Genomic DNA, 22,615 nt, shown 5'->3' on the forward strand with positions numbered 1-22,615 from the left:
TTGACATAACTTCATATAAATAGACACTATTGACTGCACCATTTGATTGAGTGTCTTATGTCCTTAACTGAAAACGTGCTGAATTGTTTAAATCATCGGTCCAGGATAAAACCTGTTACTGAGAGTCCGAAATATTTTTTTTTTAGATAATTTTTTCATATACTAAGGTGACCACAGACGAAATAAAGGCAAAAATAATTGTGATCAAGGATGAACTTAAGCAACAAGTACCACTGGAAACATTCACTGCTACATTGAGTGAACTGCAGCAAACTATAGATAAGTTCAGAGGCGAACCATTGGGCTCAGCAGGACTATGCTGATTCTAAGGTTTACCCTTGGCTAAACCGCCAGTTCTACAGAACTGCCTCTTAAGTCTAAGAAAGTTACATTCGCTTCTTCGGATGATTCATCCAGTGGCTCTTATGACACCAGTTTCCCAATCTACAGACCAGCGACCTTCCATCAGTCCTTTTTTAGGACAAAGTCCTCGAGCACATCGGGCAGAACGCCCATACAGAAGACCTCAACATCGGTCACCAGCAGATGATTTTCAGTGGCACAAACTTTTTATCCCCCATTTCAAATGAACTTAAATTGGCGGTGATCAACTTATCTTCGTATACACTTATGACAGCAGAAGAATGGGTTTTGAATCGAGGCCTTTCATTTGTACCCACTATGTTGCACAGTCCTTTTGACAGCCACGTAGAATTGCATAGATTTTTTCGTATCTTGCAGCTCAAATTGTTTTTTCACAGTCACCTATATCCAACCTCAATATTTCAGTAGTTAGACTGCCTTCACGTTGGACTCCTCCTGGTCCACTACCTACATGCATCCAGATATTTCAAGATCTCATACTTCGCGATCTAAGCTTAGCAGAGAACGATTCCACCAAGACCTATTTTAATCTGCCTTCTAGTGAATGCACTGCATTGTATGATTTAGCATGCAAAACAGAAATCACTATCAAACCTGCTGACAAAGATGGAGCCATTGTGGTGTTAAATTGCACTGATTATACTGCTGAGATTCAGAATTAATTACAGGATGTCAAATATTAATCCAGACTGGATAATGATCCGACAACGGTCTTAGCAAATACCATCAATTCATTTCTTTATGAAAACTCCAAGAAAGAGTTTCTTACTGGCAAAGAATCCGCCCTTTTACAAATAGCACATCTCATATGCCTGTAATCTACGGGGTGCCTAAAATACTCAAGTCATTATGTAATCCACCGTGTAGAACCATCATATCTGCCAATGGGTCTCTTCTGGAAACTTTAGCTCAATTTTTGGGCATATTTTTACAGACCTTTGTTCAAGCAGCGCCCTTGTATATACAGGACTCGGCTCATATGCTAAGTAAACTAGCTACAGTCTACCAACACAAGAAACTTTTCTTGTGTGCCTTGATGTTGAGTCATTATATATCAACAGCCCTCTTCAAGCAACACTGTCACTGGTGGAATTAACCTTAGATCAACGTTCAAGTCCTTACAGAGTACCTACTTCTGTCCTTTATTCTTTGGCGGAATTTATATTTCACTTTCAATTCACTTTCAATTTTTTCAACAAACCCATGGTGTGGCTATGGGGTCTCCCATAGCCCCTGACATAGCCAATCTATATGTTGCAAAATTTGAAGAGCAATTTGTCTATCTTTCCGAACACTTTCAATATGTCCGGCTTTTGAGTCACTACATCGATGACATTTTCTTTATTTGGGAAGGCCCTGAAACTACTTTACATACATTCTGTCAGTGGCTCAACCATTAAGATGTCAATCTTCATTTCACAATGACCTATCACCATAAACAAATCACATTTTTGGACTTCCCTATCCAATGGTTGAAGTTGTACCTCGACGCTGCTTTTCATCACAAATTAACTGAATGCAATAATTTATTGAGATTTGAAATTTATCATCCTCGGCTTTCAAATGTGGATTCCCAGTAGGGCAATTTCTCAGACTTTGTCAGGGTCTGTTGCACAACTGAGGAATTCAGTCTACAATGTGGGAATATGGCTCAATGTTTTATTCAGCGAGGTTTTGCTAACAAGATAGAGCGGCATGGTTACATGCTCGTTTCTCTGACCGACAACAATTGTAATATAAAGCGCCTCTTAAGCATGATGATGTGGGCGTTTTAAAATTTTCCAACCTCACGCACAAGATAGTCTCTTCAATAAAAAAAATATTGGTACATTTACAACAGCACCCTGTATTCGACAACCCTCCGCTTTTTTATTATAGATGTGGCAAAAATGTTAGAGACTGTCGGGCCGATACAGTACAGTGCGGTCCGATGGCGAGCACTGTTAACCCGCCATTGGACGCACGTTTTCCACGTGCTAGCGTTACCCCTTATTCAGTAAGGGCCGAAAACGCGTGTCTAATCCCCCGAACCTAATAGCGCCCGCAACATGCAAATGCATGTTGATGGCCCTATTAGGTATTCCCGCGAGATTCAGAAATCAAAATGTGCAGCCAAGCCACACATTTTGCTTTCAGAAATTAGCGCCTACCCAAAGGTAGGCGCTAATTTCTTCGGGCACCGGGAAAGTGCACAGAAAAGCAGTAAAAACTGCTTTTCTGTGCACCCTCCAACTTAATATCATGGCGATATTAAGTCGGAGGTCCCGAAGGGTAAAAAAAGTAAAAAAAAAAAATTTTGAAGTCAGCCCGCTGCTGTCGGGTCGAAAACTGGACGCTCAATTTTACAGGCGTTCAGTTTCTGAGCCCATGGCTGTCAGCGGGCTCGAGAACCGACGCCGGCAAAATTGAGCGTCGGCTGTCAAACCCGCTGACAGCTGCCACTCCAGTCCAAAAGGAGGCGCTAGGGACACGCTAGTGTCCCTAGTGCCTCCTTTTGCCTGTTTTTACCGCCGGACCTCATTTAAATACAGAATTGCGCGCACAGGAGAGCGGGTGTTCACCCGCTCTCCCGGGGACTTTACTGTATCGACCCGTATGTTATGTCCTCCATGCCTTGGATCTCAGCATCGTCAAGCACTCACATTTCCGGCCATCTTTCTTGTGATTCTTGTGACATGTGTCCCACCACTTTATCCAGCACAGAATGGAAACATCCTCTTACAGGTAGAAAAGATGTTCGTGTCAACCCCACAGATTGCAATTCTCAATGTGTGGTTTATCTGCTTCTTTGTCCTTGCTTATTCATCTACATAGGTCAAACCACCAAGAAGATTTGAACCCATCTCATAGAACATAGGAGCCGGATTAACACTCAGGATTTATGTGCTCTGTGTGTAGTGCATTGCATTAAAATGGGTCATTCTGTTGTAGATTTTCAATGGACTTTCTTGGAATAAGTTCAAGTCCCTGTCTGGGATGGTGACATCAAAGTTTTTTGAAATAATTGTGAACAATTTTGGATTTTTTATATGGACTCAATGGCACACCATGGACTAAATGAAAAATTAGAATGGCACTTTCATTAATGCTTCAGCTTTTTTGTTTTGATTGTTCAACAGAACTCAATTCATGATTGACAGGTTCTCTTCCCGCACTTGGAGGTAGATCTTTAAAAAGTACACCGGATTTTATAAGATACGCGCGTAGCCGCGCGTATCTTATAAAATCCGGGGTCGGTGCGTGCAAGGCTGCGCAAAATCGGCAGCCTGCGCGCGCCGAGCCGCGCAGCCTGCCTCACTTCCCTCCGAGGCCGCTCTGGAGGGAACTTTCCTTCCACGTCCCCCCACCTTCCCCTACCTAACCCACCCCCCGGCCCTACCTAAATCCCCCCCCCCCACCTTTGTTGGGCAAGTTACGCCTGCTTGAAGCAGGCGTAACTTGCTCGCGCTGCCTCGCATCCCTGGCACAGGCCGCAGTGCCAGGGGACTCGGGACCGCCCTCCCGGCCCGCCCCCGAACCGTCGCCACGCCCCCTGACCTGCGGACACGCCCCCTCCCGCCCCTTTTACGAAGCCCCGGGACTTACACTCGTCCCGGGGCTTTGCGCGCGCCGGCGGCCTATGCAAAATAGGCGCACCAGCACGCAAGTGCTCTGCGCGGGTAAATCTGGGAGGATTTACCTGCGCAGGGCTTTTAAAATCTAGCCCTTGTTCTTTTAAAATAGCGTCTGACAACGGCTGTTTTTTCCAGCCAGGAGTGCCACGGGAACAGCATCAATCCTATGCTTTACATAATATAAGTAAGTTCTGCACTTTACAAATCATATTACCTTATTCTTTAACTAAATACTACTTCTCCTGAAACAATGTACGTTGTTTATGGCTTTATGCATCTTTTGTCTCTTGTAATTACACAATGCTATCCAATTGTTCTGTTTTCTGCTCCAGGATTGGATGTAGACTCAATAAGCTTTTGTCCATTGCCGCACATTCCATGGAGCCCTAACAAAGATATATAAAATCGAAATGCAGCATTGGGTGATCTGGATAACCTAGGAGACAGTGGGTTGTAAATAACCGGTTCCTGTAGATTTAAAAAGACTCTTGCAAGTAGTCTATGGCTGAATCTATCTATCTGGAGTTTAAAAAATAAGTATTTAATTTTTATAAAACTTTGCTATGATTTTTAATTGCATATGAAAGCATATGCAAAAACCATATTTGAGACTCTCAGTAAGAGGTTTTATCCTGTACCGATGATTATAAACAATACGGCACGTTTTCAGTTAAGGACATAAGACTCTCAATCAAATGGTGCAGTCTGTAGTGCCTATTTATATGAGCTCATGTCAAGCAAAGCACTAAATATAATTCCTTAGAAGGGGCTCGCATTGTTTATGTAAGTGAAATCCTTGCTTGCATTCTTATTCTTTTTCACTTTTGGGGTTCCTAGGCTTCCTATAGAAAGGGTCATTTTTCCAAGCCATTTCAGAATGTAAAACAGTGCTTTACCCACAGAATTAAGTTTCTGAGGCAGGGTTGAGGAGAGCTCTGCATTTGCATGCTTAACTCTTTCTTGCTGTATAGATGTGCAGATAGTTTTCAAATGTAAAGTACATGCTTCAAAATGAATGTACAGTCCACAGGTACAAGATAACCACAATGTGGCACTTACGAACTGCCCTCCAGATGTCACCAAGTTGTAAGAGCAGTTACAAGTTTCAAAATCCCAAACCCTTCAGCCTTTGGGAAGGTCCGATGCAAAGATTCAGTTTTGCGATTTATACAACCTCAATAGCTCAGCTTATCAAAGAGCAAAACTGCCCCCCTGATAAAATACAATAAACTTAAAATGCCCAGCAGAATCATGCCAGATGCACCTATATCCCTCATCCTGAATTAAAATGCAGCTGTGGTTCTCTTTCAGTGGCTTGTACTCACCAGTTCTTAGTTAATGGTCTGTAATGTCTCTTAGATTGTCTGGTGGGTTGGACTTCAAGGTTAAAGGGGGCCCATGAAGCAGTATAATTGGGAGTAGATGCTACCAGAGACCAAAGAATTGTATAAATGCCCAATTAAATCCATTTTCTTTCTGAATTCTTCCTGTCACTAATTAGCATTAAATGTTGGGACCTGCATTTTTGAGTCTTCAGCTATTAGTGTGGGATCGCAAGGTGAAGTTGCAAATAACAGAAGATGCAGAGCAGGGAGACTCGTAGAAATCACCAATTAGTGAATCAGCCCCAGCCTGAAGCACAACTCTCTCAGGGTTGTCCCAGCTACAGCCCAGCAGGATCTGAATCGAACTGAACAGTGTGTTCCTGAGGCTGATGGGCTTTCAGAAAGACAAAATGAAATCCCTAAGATTTTAAAAAGCTATAGGCATCCCAAGGAATAATGTCACATATTTAGAGGCTGATTAGCTTACCTATTTCTTGCATGTCATTTTTATTTCAGTCATTTCTCTCCTATCGCAGCTTACCACAATCCGTTAGTTTGATAGGAAAAGAGAGAGGAAGGGTTTATGGTTGTGCATTGTGGCTCCTGTTGGTTTTCTTGTTCTGCGCTTGCGTCCCATAAATGTGTAGGGATGACTGCGACGTCACAGGCACATTTTGGCTCAACTGCCGGGTGGTCTGCGGGAGATGCTGTCTGTGCAGTCCATTTGTTGCACTCCAGTACATGTCAGGGACTTATGTTCTACAAAATCTGGAGATAAGGGGGAAAAAAAGCATTACACACAGAAGTAAACCTCAGCAGAATGTAATGAAAAGAGTTCCCGTGTGGGCCCACGTGTAAAGTCCTATGCTGAATCCAGATATGCAGCCCTTCAAGGGGCTCAGGGATTTTGCAGAACTGAGTCCCCGATGAACAAAGGTAGCGTGCACCTGCCATAGGATGTACCTTTCCAGGAGTATTCTGCGGTAGCCATTTGTTTCTCAAACTGGTCTCCTGAGGTACCACCTAGCCAGTCTGATTTTCCAGAAATCCACTAGGCCCTTTTTTCGCCTACGGTGTCACCAGATCCCTGGAATGAAGAGCAGCTGCTCCCATTTGTTTCACTGTCGTGTGCAGGATCGTTTCAAAAGGATGCTGCTGTGGCAGTCTGGAAGCCCCCACTCTCTGGAGGAATTCCCCTACCTCACCCCTACTCTCCAATCTCCAGGGGAATCCCCCACCCCTGCTCCAGTCCTGCCTGTGAGTGCCAAAATCTTAAATCTGGCCCTGATCAGCCATAGTGAATGTATGTGAGATAGATTTGCATGCAGGAGAGGCAATGCAGACTAATCTGTCTCATGTATGTTCAGTGTAGATCTGCCGAAAATCAGACCGGCCAGGGGGTACGCCAGGGCCAGCTTGAGAAACCCTGAATCCTATTGCGCAGAAGATTGGAAGGGGTGCTGTTCTTTGCCCATCCCCCATGCCTTCGGAGCCTTGTTTGACTACAGCAGTGCTCTGAGCATTGATCTGTGTGATGGAAGCAAAGATTAATCATGGCATCAGTCATGCATTGCGCAAAAGCTGAGTGTGTTTGTTTATGGTTAGAGGATGAGCTCCGGGAACTGCTCTATATCTCTCTGTGTTTTTCTTTATTTACAGTTTCTTGTTTTTTCAACTTTACTACACCATCTGGCACTGTTCTATCACCCAATTACCCTGAGGAGTATGGCAACCACTTGCACTGTGTCTGGATAATCATAGCCAGACCCGAAAGCCGCATCCATTTAGCTTTCAATGACTTTGATGTGGAGCCGCAATTTGATTTCCTGGCAGTGAAGGACGGAGGGACCGCGGAGTCACCGGTTTTGGGCACTTTCTCAGGGAACCAGGTCCCATCTTCTCTGACCAGCAGTGGCCACGTGGCTAGGCTGGAATTTCAGACCGACCACTCCACAGAGAAAAGGGGCTTCAATATCACTTTTACAAGTAAGTGTGTATGGCACAAAAATTCACAAGTATGGAACTGCACAGCAATCGAATCACTATTGCTTCCCATTTCACTGACTATATCTTGCAGATGCACATCATCTACAGAGGCATCTGGTACTCTGAGGAATAACACTATACTCTGTAACATGCAATATCCCCTCGTACCAAGTATGTGCCCCCAGGGCTATGTGCCCAGGAGGGAAGAGTTGGGGTGGCCATTGCAGTTGGTGATTGAATCATTAGGAAGATGGACGGCTAGCTGGGTGCTTGGTTGGCAGGATTTTAGACAGTGCTAAGAAGAGGTTGACTGTCATGCTACATGTGGACACCAATGACATAGGTATGGGAGGGAGGTTCTGGAAGCCAAATTAGGCTTATAGGTAGTTTGCAAATCTATCTCCAGGGTAGCATTCTCAGAAATGTTTCTTATTCCACATGCAGGATCCCCGAGGTAAGCAGACCTCCGTAATCTCAGTGCAAGACTGAGGTGCAGGTACAAGGAGGAACTGGACAGTATCTGGGGGAAGAGGGGGCCTATTCTGAAAGAATGGGCTCCGCCTTAACCAGGATGGAATGTGGCTGTTGGCACTAACGTTTAAAGAGGAGACAGAGCAGCTTTTAAACTAAATAATGGGGAAAGCTGTAAGGTATCTTCAAAGCATAGTGGTATAACGAAGAAGTTACACTATCCTGATAGAGAGGCAGGAGTAGCCCAGGTGTATTTAAATAAAGAGCACTTAGAGATAAATAACTCCAAATGACCCACTTCAATGGCTAAGCAGGTTATGAATATGATTTTAAAACATACTTTTGAATTGTCTGTATGCAAATGCCAGAAGTCTAAAAATTAGGATTGGAGAGTTGGAATGTATTTCACTGAACAAAGATGTAGACATAATAGGCATCTTAGAGTCTTGCTGAAAGAAGGAAAACTAATGGAAGAATGTGATTATGGAACAAATTATATCGAATTGATAGGCCAAGTCAAATTGATGGAGGGGTGGTGCTATATGTTAAAGATAGCATAGAGTCAAACAGGAAAAAAGTCTTGCAGGAGACAAAATGCAATATTAATCTTTATGGGTGGAAATTCCATATGTGATGGGGAGAAGTATAGCAGTGAGAGTATACTATCATCTACCTGGCCAGGACAAAAAGACAGACAGGAGTTAGAAAATTTAACAAATTAAGCAACACAACAATAATTGGAGATTTCAGTTACCCCAGTATTGAATGGGTAAATATCTCATTGGGCCGGACTAGGGAAGTAAAGTTTTTAGATGCCATAAATGACTCCTTCATGAAGCAACTGGTCCTGAAACCAAGTAGAGGCACTACTCTGGATTTAATATTCAATGCGATGCAGGATCTTGGTAAGGTAACAGTGATGTGGCTGCTTGGGAACAGTGATAATAACATAATCAAATGTAATACAATCACTGAAGGGTGAATATTAAGGGAAACTACTGCAGTAGCATTTAACTTTAAAAAGGGAGACTATAATAAAATGAGGAAATTAGAAAAAAAATTAAAAGCAGCAATTACAAAGGTTAAAAGTTCACATGTAGCATGGATGCTATTTAAAAATACTTATTTATTTATTTATTTGTTTTTCTATACTGATATTCAATGCAAAATATCACACCGGTTTACATACAACAGGATGTCTAAAAGGCAGGCCTTTTGGTGACATGATACATTATAACAGATTAACCGAGTAAAAATAATGAAATTTGTTTTACATAATGAAACAAAGACTCCTAAATACTGTGTTATACGTTCCCCTCCTCCACTCTAAGCTTATCCTACCCTGTCTGTCTCTCCTTCTCCCCTCCCCCCCCCCCCCCCCCACCTCTCCCTTTCACTGCCATCACTGGTCTGGTACCTACCAGCCCACCTGTGCATACATTGTCTATTGTTAATTTATTCTCTTCAAATGTTCCTATCAAATTTCTCTCTTTCCCTATCTTTCCTACTGCTGTCCTCTCTCCTCCTTCATTGCTGCTCCCCCCTTCCCCATCCCTGTTTATTGTATTTCACTCTCTTGTTAATTTGTTGCAATGTAAACCGGCAGGATGTTCCGACGAATGTCGGGATATAAAAATCAACAAATAAATAAATTAAATAAATAAATAAACAATAACTATACTAACAGTAAATATGTTCTGAATTGAACTTACTATGTACAATGGCGGGGGGGGGGGGGGGAGGGAACTGGCTGTGCCAAGGGAGGGTAACCAAAAGTGTGGCGGGGGGGAGTTGGGTGGGAGGGAGGGGGGACAGGGAGCGGGGGATTAATTGTCTGGAGGGAATGCTTTCCTAAAGAGCCAAGTTTTTAGATTCTTTCTGAAGGAAGGTGTAGAGGGGTCAGTTCTGAGAGGAGCCGGGAGGTTGTTCCAGTTGTGGGGGCCTGCTATTGATGTAGCGCGTCTCTTGTGGAGACTCGATGAATTTCCTTAATGGAGGGAGTTGTTAGTAAACCTGTGTTGGTTGAGTGGAGGTTCCTTGAAGGGTTGTAGGGGTGCAGTGGTCCTTGTAACCATCTGGCCTTGTCATTGTGGATTGCTTTGTGGATCAGCATGAGGATCCTTATATTGAGATCTGAATGGGATGGGAAGCCAGTGGAGTTGTTTGAGTAGGGGCGTGATGTGGTCTGTTTTTTTGCTATTTGTTAGTGATCTTGCGGCTGCATTCTGAAGGAGCTGGAGGGGCTTGAGGGTGGCAGCGGGCAGGCCTATTAGGAGGGTGTTGCAGTAATCTAACTTGGCGAAGAGGAGGGATTGTAGTATAGTCTGGAGGATGTAGCAGGGGTTGGAGTTTCGTAAGGATTTGTAGTTTGTAGAAACCTTCTTTTATCAGTGTGTTGATATGATATTTAAAATTTAATTCCTTGTCCAAGGTGACTCCAAGGTCTCTAACTGTTGTGAGCGATTGTATTTGAGCGGTGTTGTAGGGTCAGTGGGGGGTGTTGAAGTTTTTCTGGAAAGGTGAAGAATTTCCGTTTTGCTCTGGTTGAGCGTGAGTGCCATTTGGGTGAGGATGCATTTTATATCAGTAAGGTATGTTTCCCATCGGCTTAGTGTATTATTGATGCTATCTATGATGGGAAACAGAATCTGTACATCATCGGCGTATAGGAAATAGGAAAGGCCTCCTTTGTCTAAATAGTTGCATAATGGTAGCATATAAACATTGAAGAGGGTAGGGATAGGGATGAGCCTTGTGGGAGGGGCCCTGTGAAAGGGGTATTAGTTCTAATGTTGTAGGTTACCTTAAAGGATATGTTAGAGAGGAATGATTGAACATGGATGGTGCCATTGAGACCAATTTCTCTTAGTCTGTGACTTAAGATCTCATGGTTGACAGAAATGTCAAGAAGTATTAGGAGGAAGGAAGTGCCTTTGTCAAACCCTCGCAGTATTGTATCTGTGAGGGTGAGTTGAAGTGATTCAGTGCTGTGAAATTTCTTGAAACCATGTTGAGCTGGAACAAGTATATTTTGGTTTTCTAGGAATTCTGAAAGTTGGTGGTTAACTATTTTCTCGATGACCTTGGCCAGGAAAGGTAGGTTAGAGAAGGATCGGTAGTTGTACAGGATGGTCGGATCCAGTTGAGGTTTCTTTAGGATAGGTTTAACCACGGCGCTTTTAAGGGAATCTGGGAGGAGACCTTGTTCGAGGGAAAGGTTGATGATGTCCGCGATGGGTTTTGCTAGGCAGTTCGGGATTAGTTTGTGGGTTTTCGTTGGAATGGGGTCAAGTGGATATGCCGCTGGGTTGATCTTCCGAACAATAGTTTCCACCTCGGTGGAGGCAGTGGTCTCAAATTGTGACCATTTTGATGTAGATTTATCTTATCTTGGAAGCCCAGACCAAATGTGTTCCATGAATTAGTAATGGTCAAAGTAGATTGATGCCTGTATGGTTAAATGGTGAAAGAGGCTATTAAAGCTAATAGGACATCTTTCAAAAATTGGAATTTGTATGCAAATGAAGAAAATAGGAATAAGCATAAGCACTAGCAAGTTTGATATAAATAATAAAGGATGCCAAAAGACAAATTGAAAAGAAACTTGCCAGAGAAGCAAAAAAAAAAATCTCAAAATAAAAAGTTTTTTCAAGTATATTCAAAGCAAGAAGCCTGTGAGCGGGCTGGTTAGACCATTAGATGATCAATCAGGGAAGTCAAAACCATAGAAGAAAAACCAAATCAATTCTTTGCTTCAGCTTTACTGAGGAGGGTGTTAGGGAGATATAGTATCTAGACTGGAAAAATTGTATGAGGTCAATGATTCAGAGGAACAGGGAGAATATAATAGAGGAAATTGATAAACTAAAAAATATACGCCCCAGAACTATGAAAGAACTAAAAAATGAAATTGCTGACTTATTACTAGAAATCTCTAATTTCACATTCAAATCAGCTGTGATACCTGAGGATTGGAGGATGATCAGTGCTAATGCCCATCTTTTAAAAGGACCCCAGGGTAATCCAGAAAACAAACCAGTGAGCCTGATATTGGAGCCAGGCAAAACTATAGAAGCTATGCTAAAGAACAAAATTACTGGCCATCTGTGACAGCGCCAACGTGGGCTTAACCAAGGGAAATCTTGCCTTACAAATCTGTTAGATTTTTTTTTTTGAAGGGGTTAACAACAAGGGTGAGTGGGTTGATAGTATATCTGGAAAGACATTTGATGAAGTCCTTCATAAGAAGCTGATCAGGAAATTAAAAAGTTATGGGATTGGAGACAGTTTCCTATTGTGGATCAGTAACTGGCTAAAGGACAGAATAGTCATTCCTCTCAGTGCAGATGTGCCCTAGGGATCTGTAATGGCATAGGTGCTTTCTAATATATTTATAAATGATCTGGAAAAGGGAGTGAAGAGTGATGTGATCAGATTCACAGATGATGCAAAATTATTCAATTGTTAGATCATGAGCTGATTATAATAAATTGCAAGAGGACCTTGCAAGATGCGGGGATTGGATGGCCAAATGTCAGATGAAATTTAATGTAGATAAATGCAACGTGATCCACATAGGTAAAATTAATCCAAACCATAGTTACATGATGCTGGGTTCCACATTAGGTGTCACTAACCAGGAAAAAAACATCTTGGAATCATTTTGCACAATACTTTGAAATCATCAGCCCAGTGCATGGCAGCAGTCAAAAAGAAAACAAAGTTAGAATGTTAAAGGAATGGAAAATAAAACAGAGAATATCATAATACCTCCCTATAAATCCATACTATCACTGCACCTTCAATATTGGGTGCAGTTCTGGTCACCAGTACAGTAGTGGAACTAAAAAAGGTACAGAGAAGGACAACCAAAGTGATAAAGGGGATGGAACGATTCGCCTATGAGGAAAGGCTGAAGAAGTTAGGGTACTGCAGCCTGGAGAAAAGACAGCTGAGAGGTAATATGATAGAGGTCTATAAAATATTGAGTGAGGTGGAACAGGTTATTCACCCTTTCTAATAGTACTACAACTAGGGGATGCTCCATGAAGTTAATAGGTAGCACATTTAAAACAAATCAGAGAAAGTATTTTTTTCACTTGGCACACAATTAAACTGGAATTTGTTGTCAGAGGATATGTTTAAGGTAGTTAGTGTAGTTGGGTTTAAAAAGTGTTCAGACAAGTTCCTGAAGGAAAAGTGTATCATATAGACTTGGGACAGCTATTGCTTACCCTGCGTTTTCAGCAAAAAAGATTGTATCTATTCTTTGGGATCCTGCCAGTAACTTGTGACCTGGATTGGTCACTGTCAGAGGCAGGATGTTGGGCTTGCTGGACCTTTGGTCTGATTCAGTATAGCATTATGTTCTTACCAGACCTTGCGGAACTGCATGATACTCTACAGAATAACATTATACCCTGAGGAGTAACATCAAATTCGGCAAAGTGACACATGATATGAACTCCATGATGCTCTTCAGAGTAATATTATTATGCTGAGTAGTAACAACATATTCTGCAAAGTGACACATGATATGAACTCTATGATACTATTCAGAGTAACATTATACCCTGAGGAGTGACATCATATTCTGCAAAGTGACAGATGATGTGAACTCTATGATACTCTTCAGAGTAACATTATTATGCTGAGGAATGACATCATATTCTGCAAAGTGACAGATGATGTGAACTCCATGATACTCTTCAGAGTAACATTATTATGCTGAGGAGTGACATCATATTCTGCAAAGTGACACATGATGTGAACTCCATGATACTCTTCAGAGTAACATTATTATGTTGAGGAGTGACATCATATTCTGCAAAGTGACAGATGATGTGAACTCCATGATGCTCTTCAGAGTAACATTATTATGCTGAGGAGTGACATCATATTCTGCAAAGTGACACATGATGTGAACTCCATGATGCTCTTCAGAGTAACATTATGCTGAGGAGTAACATCATATTCTACAAAGAAACACATGATGTGGAGCTCCATGATGCTCTCCAGAGTAACATTATTATGCTGAGGAGTGACATCATATTCTGCAAAGTGACACATGATGTGAACTCCATGATGCTCTTCAGAGTAACATTATGCTGAGGAGTAACATCATATTCTACAAAGAAACACATGATATGGAGCTCCATGATGCTCTCCAGAGTAACATTATTATGCTGAGGAGTGACATCATATTCTGCAAAGTGACACATGATGTGAACTCCATGATGCTCTTCAGAGTAACATTATTATGCTGAGGAGTGACATCATATTCTGCAAAGTGGCACATGATGTGGAGCTCCATGATGCTATTCAGAGTAACATTATTATGCTGAGGAGTGACATCATATTCTGCAAAGTGGCACATGATGTGGAGCTCCATGATGCTCTCCAGAGTAACATTATTATGCTGAGGGGTAACATCATATTCTACAAAGAGATCCATGATGTGAACTCCATGATGCTATTCAGAGTAACATTATACTCTTCAGAGTTGCATGATTCCCTGTAGAATAACATTCTAGTGCTGAATTATGTAGTTCAACTTGCATGTCATCCTGCAGGGTTCCATTATATACCTCACAATTGTGCTGTACTGTTCGGATTTGCTCTGAATCTAGAAATAGAGTCTGGAAGCTAGAAATATGAGTAAAATTTAGGGAATTATTTGGAAGGCCCATATTCAGTGGCATGGTGGGATTTACAAACCAGGCCATACTAACCGGCCACAAGATAGCTGGATAACTGTTTATCCATCTGAAAAATTATCCAACCTGACTGGAGGAGGGGTGGGAGCATTGCAGGGCAGAGCTGGCTATCCAGCTAAGTTAGCCACATTGACCATTGATTTTCAGCATTATCTAACTAATAAAGCCAGATAACTTTAGAACTATTATTTTTAATTAACTTATTTAATATACCGCTCTTCCATTATCTATACTATGTAATACACATGAAATAAAGAAAGATGTAGTAATTACAGGCATGAGAGAAAGTTAAAATATCAAATATAACATAGTGAAGAGCAGTCTTAAAGTAAGCCGCATTACATTGTTTGGCATGGCTGGGTATATTCAGCAAGCAGTGTCTGTCGTTGCAGCACTGAATATCTCAGCAGATACATTTATCCCAGTAACTTTGCTAACCAGCCAGTGCCTGAATATAGACCCCTGGAGTTTCAGCTGAGGCCGAGCACCCAGCCACAGACGGCACTGCTAGCAGTAAACCCAGCCCTGGGATAAGGCTTTTCACCAAACTGGCAACCCTAGAATGGTATAAAATCCAATTGTTTCGTTGTCTTACATTCTGTGCAGAGCTCAGCATGATTACGAAAATGGAAATGATTCCTTCAGCTGGAAATGAAGTGCTGGGCAGTCCAGCCCTGTCCTGTACCAGCAGATAATGTTTCTTCTCTTCATGCTTCTTCCTTCTCCAGCGTTCAGACACAACGAGTGCCCTGACCCAGGGGTTCCAGTCAACGGCAAGAGGTTTGGGGAGAGCCTTCAGCTGGCCAGCTCCGTGTCTTTCCTCTGTGATGAGGGCTTTATCAGGACGCACGGCTCGGAGACCATTACCTGCATCCTGAAGGAAGGGAACGTGGTGTGGAGCAGTGCAGTGCTGAGATGTGAAGGTAACTGCTGGCGGTCCCTTAGGCCTCCATGTCCTGCAGTGGTCAACGCAGTAAGAATTATAAAAGCAAATGCCCAGGAAAATAAACTGGAAGAATAGTTTCAGGGATTGCTAAGTTCAGCCGCCAGCCCCTTTGGCAAAGCGCATGTGAGCGGTACTGCTCTGCTCCAGCCTCATGCTCCCTCTACCCATGAGAAGTACAGAGTTGCCCTTTACCTTGTTTGGGTTTCTTCCTGCCTTGCTAGGGACCCCTGTGCCAGTCTGTTGCCGTTGGGAGTGCCTTCTCTTCTGATGCGCTGGCCAGCACAGCTTTCTTCTGATACTGGGGCACCTGCTGGCATTAGGACAATTTTATTTCTATTTCTTTTTTTTTTTTTTTTTAAGACCCAAATATAAAAATAAAATTTAAAACCACACCTCAGGCTGCTGAAGCAGGTATATCATTGATTATTGTGGTTACATAGCAGTGGAAATCCAATATTGATCTATGGCATTTTCTTGTATTGCATTGAACACACTGTATCCTGCTAAAAGTGGAAACGTGACTCACGTCTTTATTAAATTTTCCAACAAAAGAATCAGAAGCAGCAATGATATCAAGGTGGGGGGAGGGGGGGTAGTTTGCATTAGATGAAATGCCTTCTACCGGCTGGGGGGCAGCAGAGATTGCATCTGTGGATGGCTGCTCTGCCCGGATTTCCCTGCCGCCTGCCTACCAGGGCAGCTTTCAGAGCCCTTCCCACGCCTTTAACTTCCATCCTGGAAAGACGGGCTGATGTCAGAGAGGTGTGGCTGCTAGTGGAACACGTGCTCTTTCAGTGCCTCACAGAGAGGATGCCGAGGAGGACAAATGGGCAAGTGCCTGAACTGATGATGGCCCATATTGAAGTTGTGGATGCAATTGCCACTGCATGCCTATTCTTCCCTGTGCACGTCAGTGTGATGGCAGTTCTGCAATCATCTCCTCCACCTCTCCCAGCACTACCCGCACACCCAGCATCCAGTCATCCCGTTCATAGTCTCCTCCGTCGCATGCGCGTGATTCTTTTATCATTTGTGAGCCCAGCATACAGCTCTGACCCCAGCACGCCTCCCTGAGCAGGCGTCTGCCTCTTCCTACGGCCTCCATAGTCACGTCATAGGCCTGACACATTCTGATCAGCTCTTTGCTTCTTTAATCTCCTCGTGCAATGCTAAAATCAAGCAGCCTGCTAGGCTGAAGCTTAGTCTGAGTTATACAGCAGCAACTTTCCTGCTTCCTTCCTGGCGGCACTCAGCTGGGAAATGTGTGATCTTATTAAAAGCCTTTTAGTGACACAGAAACAATGAGGCCCTGCAGCTTTTGTATTGTCAGCCAACAATTCCACTTCTCAGATGGTGGGTGCAAGCCTGCAGCTCAGTTGCTGAGAGCCCTGGGAGGCTTGGAAATGCAGACTGTAAACCTCTGTCAGGTGGTTCTTCTCATTCATTTAGCTTACAATAAGCAAGCTCTCCCAGAAACGCGCAGCCACTGCTGAGGAAGCAGTAACCCTACGGCACAGGGCACCAGTTCTGCAGGTACAGTGGGCAACCATTGGCAAACCCCTTGATTTAGCTGCAGATGCAAATATGTTCCCCACAGCTTTTGAGTGGTTTCAGCAGCACGTGCAATTGATTGGCTAAAAAGAAAATGCCGTTTTATATAATGTGGAAACAGATGTGGTTTATTCTCTCTTCCCAGCTCCATGCGGTGGGCACCTGACATCTCCCAGTGGGATGATCCTGTCGCCAGGCTGGCCTGGCTTCTACAAGGACTCCCTTCACTGCGTGTGGGTCTTAGAGGCACAACCAGGATACCCCATCAAGATCACTTTCGACAGGTGACTATTGTTTCTGCATCCTGATCTGCTTGGATTAAAAGCCGGTGACAATGTGCAGTAAGTACTTCAGACTGAGAGACTTGACTTCAGACTGAGAGACTTGACTTCAGACTGAGAGACTTGACTTTGATTGGGCTCCTCCACAGTGATTGGTTCTGGCACTAACTTGGGTGACATCATCGCCTGTGTTGTGACATGATGTCATTTCACGCCAAAGCCAGGTGGCCTTAGATGACTTTAGCACGCATCATGCGAACCTGTGGGCCCGATCTCATGTCCATTTTATGTCTGCATAATTCCTGTGGGGAGTTGATGCAGGCGTCCTGCGGGCTGAAGGCTCCACCGTTGTTGCACACTGACTCTTTGATTCTGTTGCAGGTTTAAAAGCGAGGTAAATTACGACACTCTGGAAGTCAGAGACGGCAGGTCCTACTCCTCCCCATTAATTGGCGTCTACGATGGCACACAAGTGCCCCAGTTCCTGATTAGCACCAGCAACTTCCTTTACCTCCTCTTCTCAACAGACAAGAGCCACTCAGACATTGGCTTCCAGATCCGGTATGAAAGTAAGTAGGGGATCGGCTGGATTATTCTGTCCTGAAGTCCCAAGATCCTGACTGTCATTACTGTAAATTTCCTCCATTGTAACTTCTGGTTTCCTTTATTAATAACAGCTGGAATAATGTTCCTGAATAAGCAAAGCACATGTTCTGCTTTCTTCTTTCATCCCATGGGTACAAAATTAAGGTTTTCTCTGGCTGGTCAGCTTGGACTTTTTTGCATTTCCAGTGCCACATAGCAACCCTGCAGTGTACACAAGAGCCATCTGTACTGGGAGCCACTGGCCTGCTTAAGGAGGACTTCCAGGCACACCTTGATGTGACGTCCACAGGAAAGCTTCTCTGCTACAATGCAAGCACTGACATTGCAATTTCAGAGACTGAGATTGTATCCAGCATACCCTGGTGCAGGAGTGGTTCATGCCTAATGGGGGCTGGGGGGGGTGTTAAACAAATCTCTTGGAGACATTATCCCAAAACAATCAAAGTTTGAAGGATATTTAGGGGGATGTGCAGAAAAAGGAAGATGTCCTACTGTAGAGAGCGAGATTTGCTTGAATGTTTGGGGCCTGACTAGCACTTGTCTCCCTCTTATAGGTAATACGTTGATATCGTTGGTAAACTCCAGCTCTGTCTCATGGTTTCTGACTCTCTCCCATGTGAGTAGAGAGCAAGAAGCTGTGTTCCTGGACACGACTGTGGCATGAACCCTCCCCTCCTCGGCTGAGTGTGCCCTGCCCATAGTCTCTCACTCTGGGATACTGCATAGGGACCCGCTTCTCTCTCTGTGCACATATTCACTTTTAATGGGACTTGGAAAAACACATTTATTTGGAAAGAGAATTCTGTATTTGTCAGAGGTCCCTGGTGGATTTAGGTTATCCAAATTGTCAAAGTCAATACGGTGTGCTCCCGTGCTTTTCACAGACAGCAGAACGTCTGCCGTGTGCTCGTCATCTCCTCCCACAAGTACATCTGAGCACTGATTTACAGCATCTTTTATCCTTAATTTCTCCTATGCAAGCTTCTCATCTTTCTTCAGAATTGCTAGAGCAGATTCAGTCTTCATTGGCAAGATGTTACTGCTACTTTTCCCAGTACTGATGACTTCAGTGCTAGGTTTCTGAAGTTTAGGGGAACTAAGGTATTTTGGTGCCTCCACAAGCAAATGGGTTAAAACTGGCATTGCCAGACTGATCCCAGTCGCCAGTATAAAGTCTTCCACTGATTTTTCCTCACCTTCATTCACAGACTTCTCACCTCTGGTTTCTTAGCAAAAGCCTTTACCCCCAGTGATCTCTTGCTAGCTTTTTGCTAGCAGTGAACAAATTCCACCTTCGGGGCTTCAGGGCCACTCCCAGAGGGCTCTGGAACACCTTCAGGAAAATCCTGCACTTCTGAAAGGAGCAATCAAACCTAGTTGGTCAGGGTAGACGTTGTAGGATGCTTTAGAAGCAGGTATAAGTTAAAGGCCTTTTGTGGCATCTGTAGAAGGATCAATGTTCACAAACTCATTTCCGGATACTTTGATCTGACTTTAGGAATACTTAAATCCCACAAAGCAGATATCCCAAGTCTGAACTAGGGCAGGATGTTGCCACCTTCAATGACTCAGATAACGAAAGTGAGCTTGTAATTATGGGATAAGTGTGGTTTCTGGGAGTAGTGATTCCTTTGCTGGAAATGTGTCCAAAGACTACTTTTAAATCACTCTGTATGAGTTTCCCATGCTATTGCTTTCCTCCCAGTATACAAGACAGATGTAGAAAATTCAAATGCCGTAGTTCTTTTCTAGAGCCTGCTTCTTAGAGGATGGCTGTGGGGAGAGAATTCACTGCATGAAGGAAGTAAGCCAGACACAAATACTGACTTCCAGAGGTCAGAGAGATGGACGTTTTAGAGAAGGCCACGGTGCCTGTCCAGAACTGCTTACCAGCCACTGATGCGGGTCTGTCTCACACTGTAAGGCCACCACATAGATCTTTCCCTCTATCATGCACTTTCTGCCGTTCCTGATTTCAGACCCCAGAGTCAGGACACGTGGACACCCAATGCACACCTTGTACTGTACATTTTAAAGAATTTGTTTATAGAAGCAACAAAAAAATTCCCTCTTTAGAAAACAAAAGCACTGACGTCTGTTTCATGGCTTACAAAACATAGTTTGCTATAATTTATCTCTTGTACTGGTACATTTTAAACTCTTGAGAAACAAAAATGTACCATTGTGGTAGAGCCATATAATTTTCAGTAAAGAGGGATTACTGGAGAAAGGGTTGGTACAGAATTGAATTAGTAGTCCAGAAACTATTAGAGCCATGAATCAGCCTGACCCCTCTGCTTCTGACTCGCTAGGTATAAACTTGGGAAGTCACTTTTATCTCCCTGTGCCTCACTTTACCCAGCTGGATGTGGATAATAGGTCCATTCATTTTCATTTCATCCAGCTGTCCGGTGATGCATCATAGCATAATAATGACGGCGGAAAAGGACCAAGTGGTCCATCCAGTCTGCCCAGCAACCTGTTTTCGGTAGTAGCAGAGGTGGTTGCACGTATGCTATTGTGGTATTCACGCTGTAACCCTAGTCTGATGAAAGATAGGCACTGATGACAACCTAGTGAAGGCCTGCCCATCTCTGTATTTCAGCTGTGAAGCTCCAGTCTGATCACTGCCTGGATCCTGGGATTCCTGTCAATGGCCAGCGCCATGGGAATGAGTTTTATGTCGGGGCGCTGGTGACGTTCAGCTGCGATCCAGGATACACGCTCAGCAACAGTGAAGCTCTAGAATGTGAACCAAATTTCCAGTGGAGCCGGCCTCTGCCCAGCTGTGAGGGTAAGGATTGTGTTCCTTTCAGCAGATCCAGACTCCAGTCACTCACAGACAGGCACAGTCATGACTTGAAAGATTCAGCCCAAATAGCTCAATATTCAAAGGGTTTCTCCAGGTACCTTTTTTAATTACGTAGACAAGAAATGTAACTATTTTCCCCCACTCCCGAGCTAAATTGTATCTGGGTAAAAAGAATAGGACCTGGGGAAGTTCTGCGGAAGGGGCTAAGCTTTATCCAATAAGCAGTGAAATTCAGCATTGCCAGCTCAAGTTAGCTGTATAAGTCTGGGCGGAAAAATAAGTTGCGTGAATAATGTTAGTTGATTATATTTGGCAGAACACTTATCTGGGTGCATTCTGCTCAGTATCCGGACACAGTTACCTCATTCGCTGGATAACGGTCTCTAAGTTCTCATCCCCAACACCTTGGACTGCTAAAGCCAAGATGTTCATATCAAACATTACTGTTCTAATACTGATCAGACACTGCCTCTGATGGGTTCTAATACTGATCAGACACTGCCTCTGATGGGTTCTAATACTGATCGTACACTGCCTCTGATGGGTTCTAATACTGATCAGACACTACCTCCGATGGGTTCTAATACTGATCAGACACTACCTCCGATGGGTTCTAATACTGATCGTACACTGCCTCTGATGGGTTCTAATACTGATCAGACACTACCTCCGATGGGTTCTAATACTGATCAGACACTGCCTCTGACGGGTTCTAATACTGATCAGACACTGCCTCTGATGGGTTCTAATACTGATCGTACACTGCCTCTGATGGGTTCTAATACTGATCAGACACTACCTCCGATGGGTTCTAATACTGATCAGACACTGCCTCTGACGGGTTCTAATACTGATCAGACACTGCCTCTGTCGGGTTCTAATACTGATCAGACACTACCTCTGTCGGGTTCTAATACTGATCAGACACTGCCTCTGATGGGTTCTAATACTGATCAGACACTACCTCCGATGGGTTCTAATACTGATCGTACACTGCCTCTGATGGGTTCTAATACTGATCAGACACTACCTCCGATGGGTTCTAATACTGATCAGACACTGCCTCTGTCGGGTTCTAATACTGATCAGACACTGCCTCTGATGGGTTCTAATACTGATCAGACACTGCCTCTGATGGGTTCTAATACTGATCAGACACTGCCTCTGACGGGTTCTAATACTGATCAGACACTGCCTCTGTCGGGTTCTAATACTGATCAGACACTACCTCTGTCGGGTTCTAATACTGATTGTACACTGCCTCTGATGGGTTCTAATACTGATCATACACTAACTCTGTCGGGTTCTAATACTGATCGTACACTACCTCTGTCGGGTTCTAATACTGATCGTCCACTGCCTCTGATGAGTTCTAATATTGATCGTACAATGCCTCTGACGGGTTCTAATACTGATCGTACACTGCCTCTGACGGGTTCTAATACTGATCAGACACTGCCTCTGACAGATTCTAATACTGATCGTACTCTGCCTCTGATGGGTTCTAATACTGATCGTACACTGCCTCTGTCGGGTTCTAATACTGATCATACACTACCACCGATGGGTTCTAATACTGATAAGACACTGCCTCTGACGGGTTCTAATACTGATCATACACTGCCTCTGTCGGGTTCTAATACTGATCATACACTACCTCTGTCGGGTTCTAATACTGATTGTACACTGCCTCTGATGGGTTCTAATACTGATCGTACACTAACTCTGTCGGGTTCTAATACTGATCGTACACTACCTCTGTCGGGTTCTAATACTGATCAGACACTGCCTCTGACAGGTTCTAATACTGATCGTACACTGCCTCTGACGGGTTCTAATACTGATCATACACTACCACCGATGGGTTCTAATACTGATCGTACACTGCCTCTGACGGGTTCTAATACTGATCAGACACTGCCT

At 43.6% G+C, this 22,615-nt stretch overlaps 1 protein-coding gene across 6 annotated transcripts in view; it reads left to right on the forward strand.

Annotated features, from left to right (window-relative positions):
* The window catches only part of CSMD2 (CUB and Sushi multiple domains 2), a 653,904-nt gene that overhangs the window by 479,672 nt on the left and 151,617 nt on the right, over positions 1-22,615 (forward strand). For all 6 annotated transcript variants that reach the window (XM_029572110.1, XM_029572106.1, XM_029572107.1 and 3 more), the window contains 5 exons: positions 6,983-7,309; positions 15,225-15,419; positions 17,139-17,277; positions 17,656-17,843; positions 20,486-20,674. In XM_029572110.1, the coding sequence (XP_029427970.1) occupies positions 6,983-7,309; positions 15,225-15,419; positions 17,139-17,277; positions 17,656-17,843; positions 20,486-20,674 (1,038 nt within the window). The remainder of the gene's footprint in view (positions 1-6,982; positions 7,310-15,224; positions 15,420-17,138; positions 17,278-17,655; positions 17,844-20,485; positions 20,675-22,615) is intronic.

This window comes from Rhinatrema bivittatum, chromosome 11 (assembly GCF_901001135.1).
Source record: "Rhinatrema bivittatum chromosome 11, aRhiBiv1.1, whole genome shotgun sequence".
NCBI lineage: Eukaryota > Metazoa > Chordata > Amphibia > Gymnophiona > Rhinatrematidae > Rhinatrema > Rhinatrema bivittatum.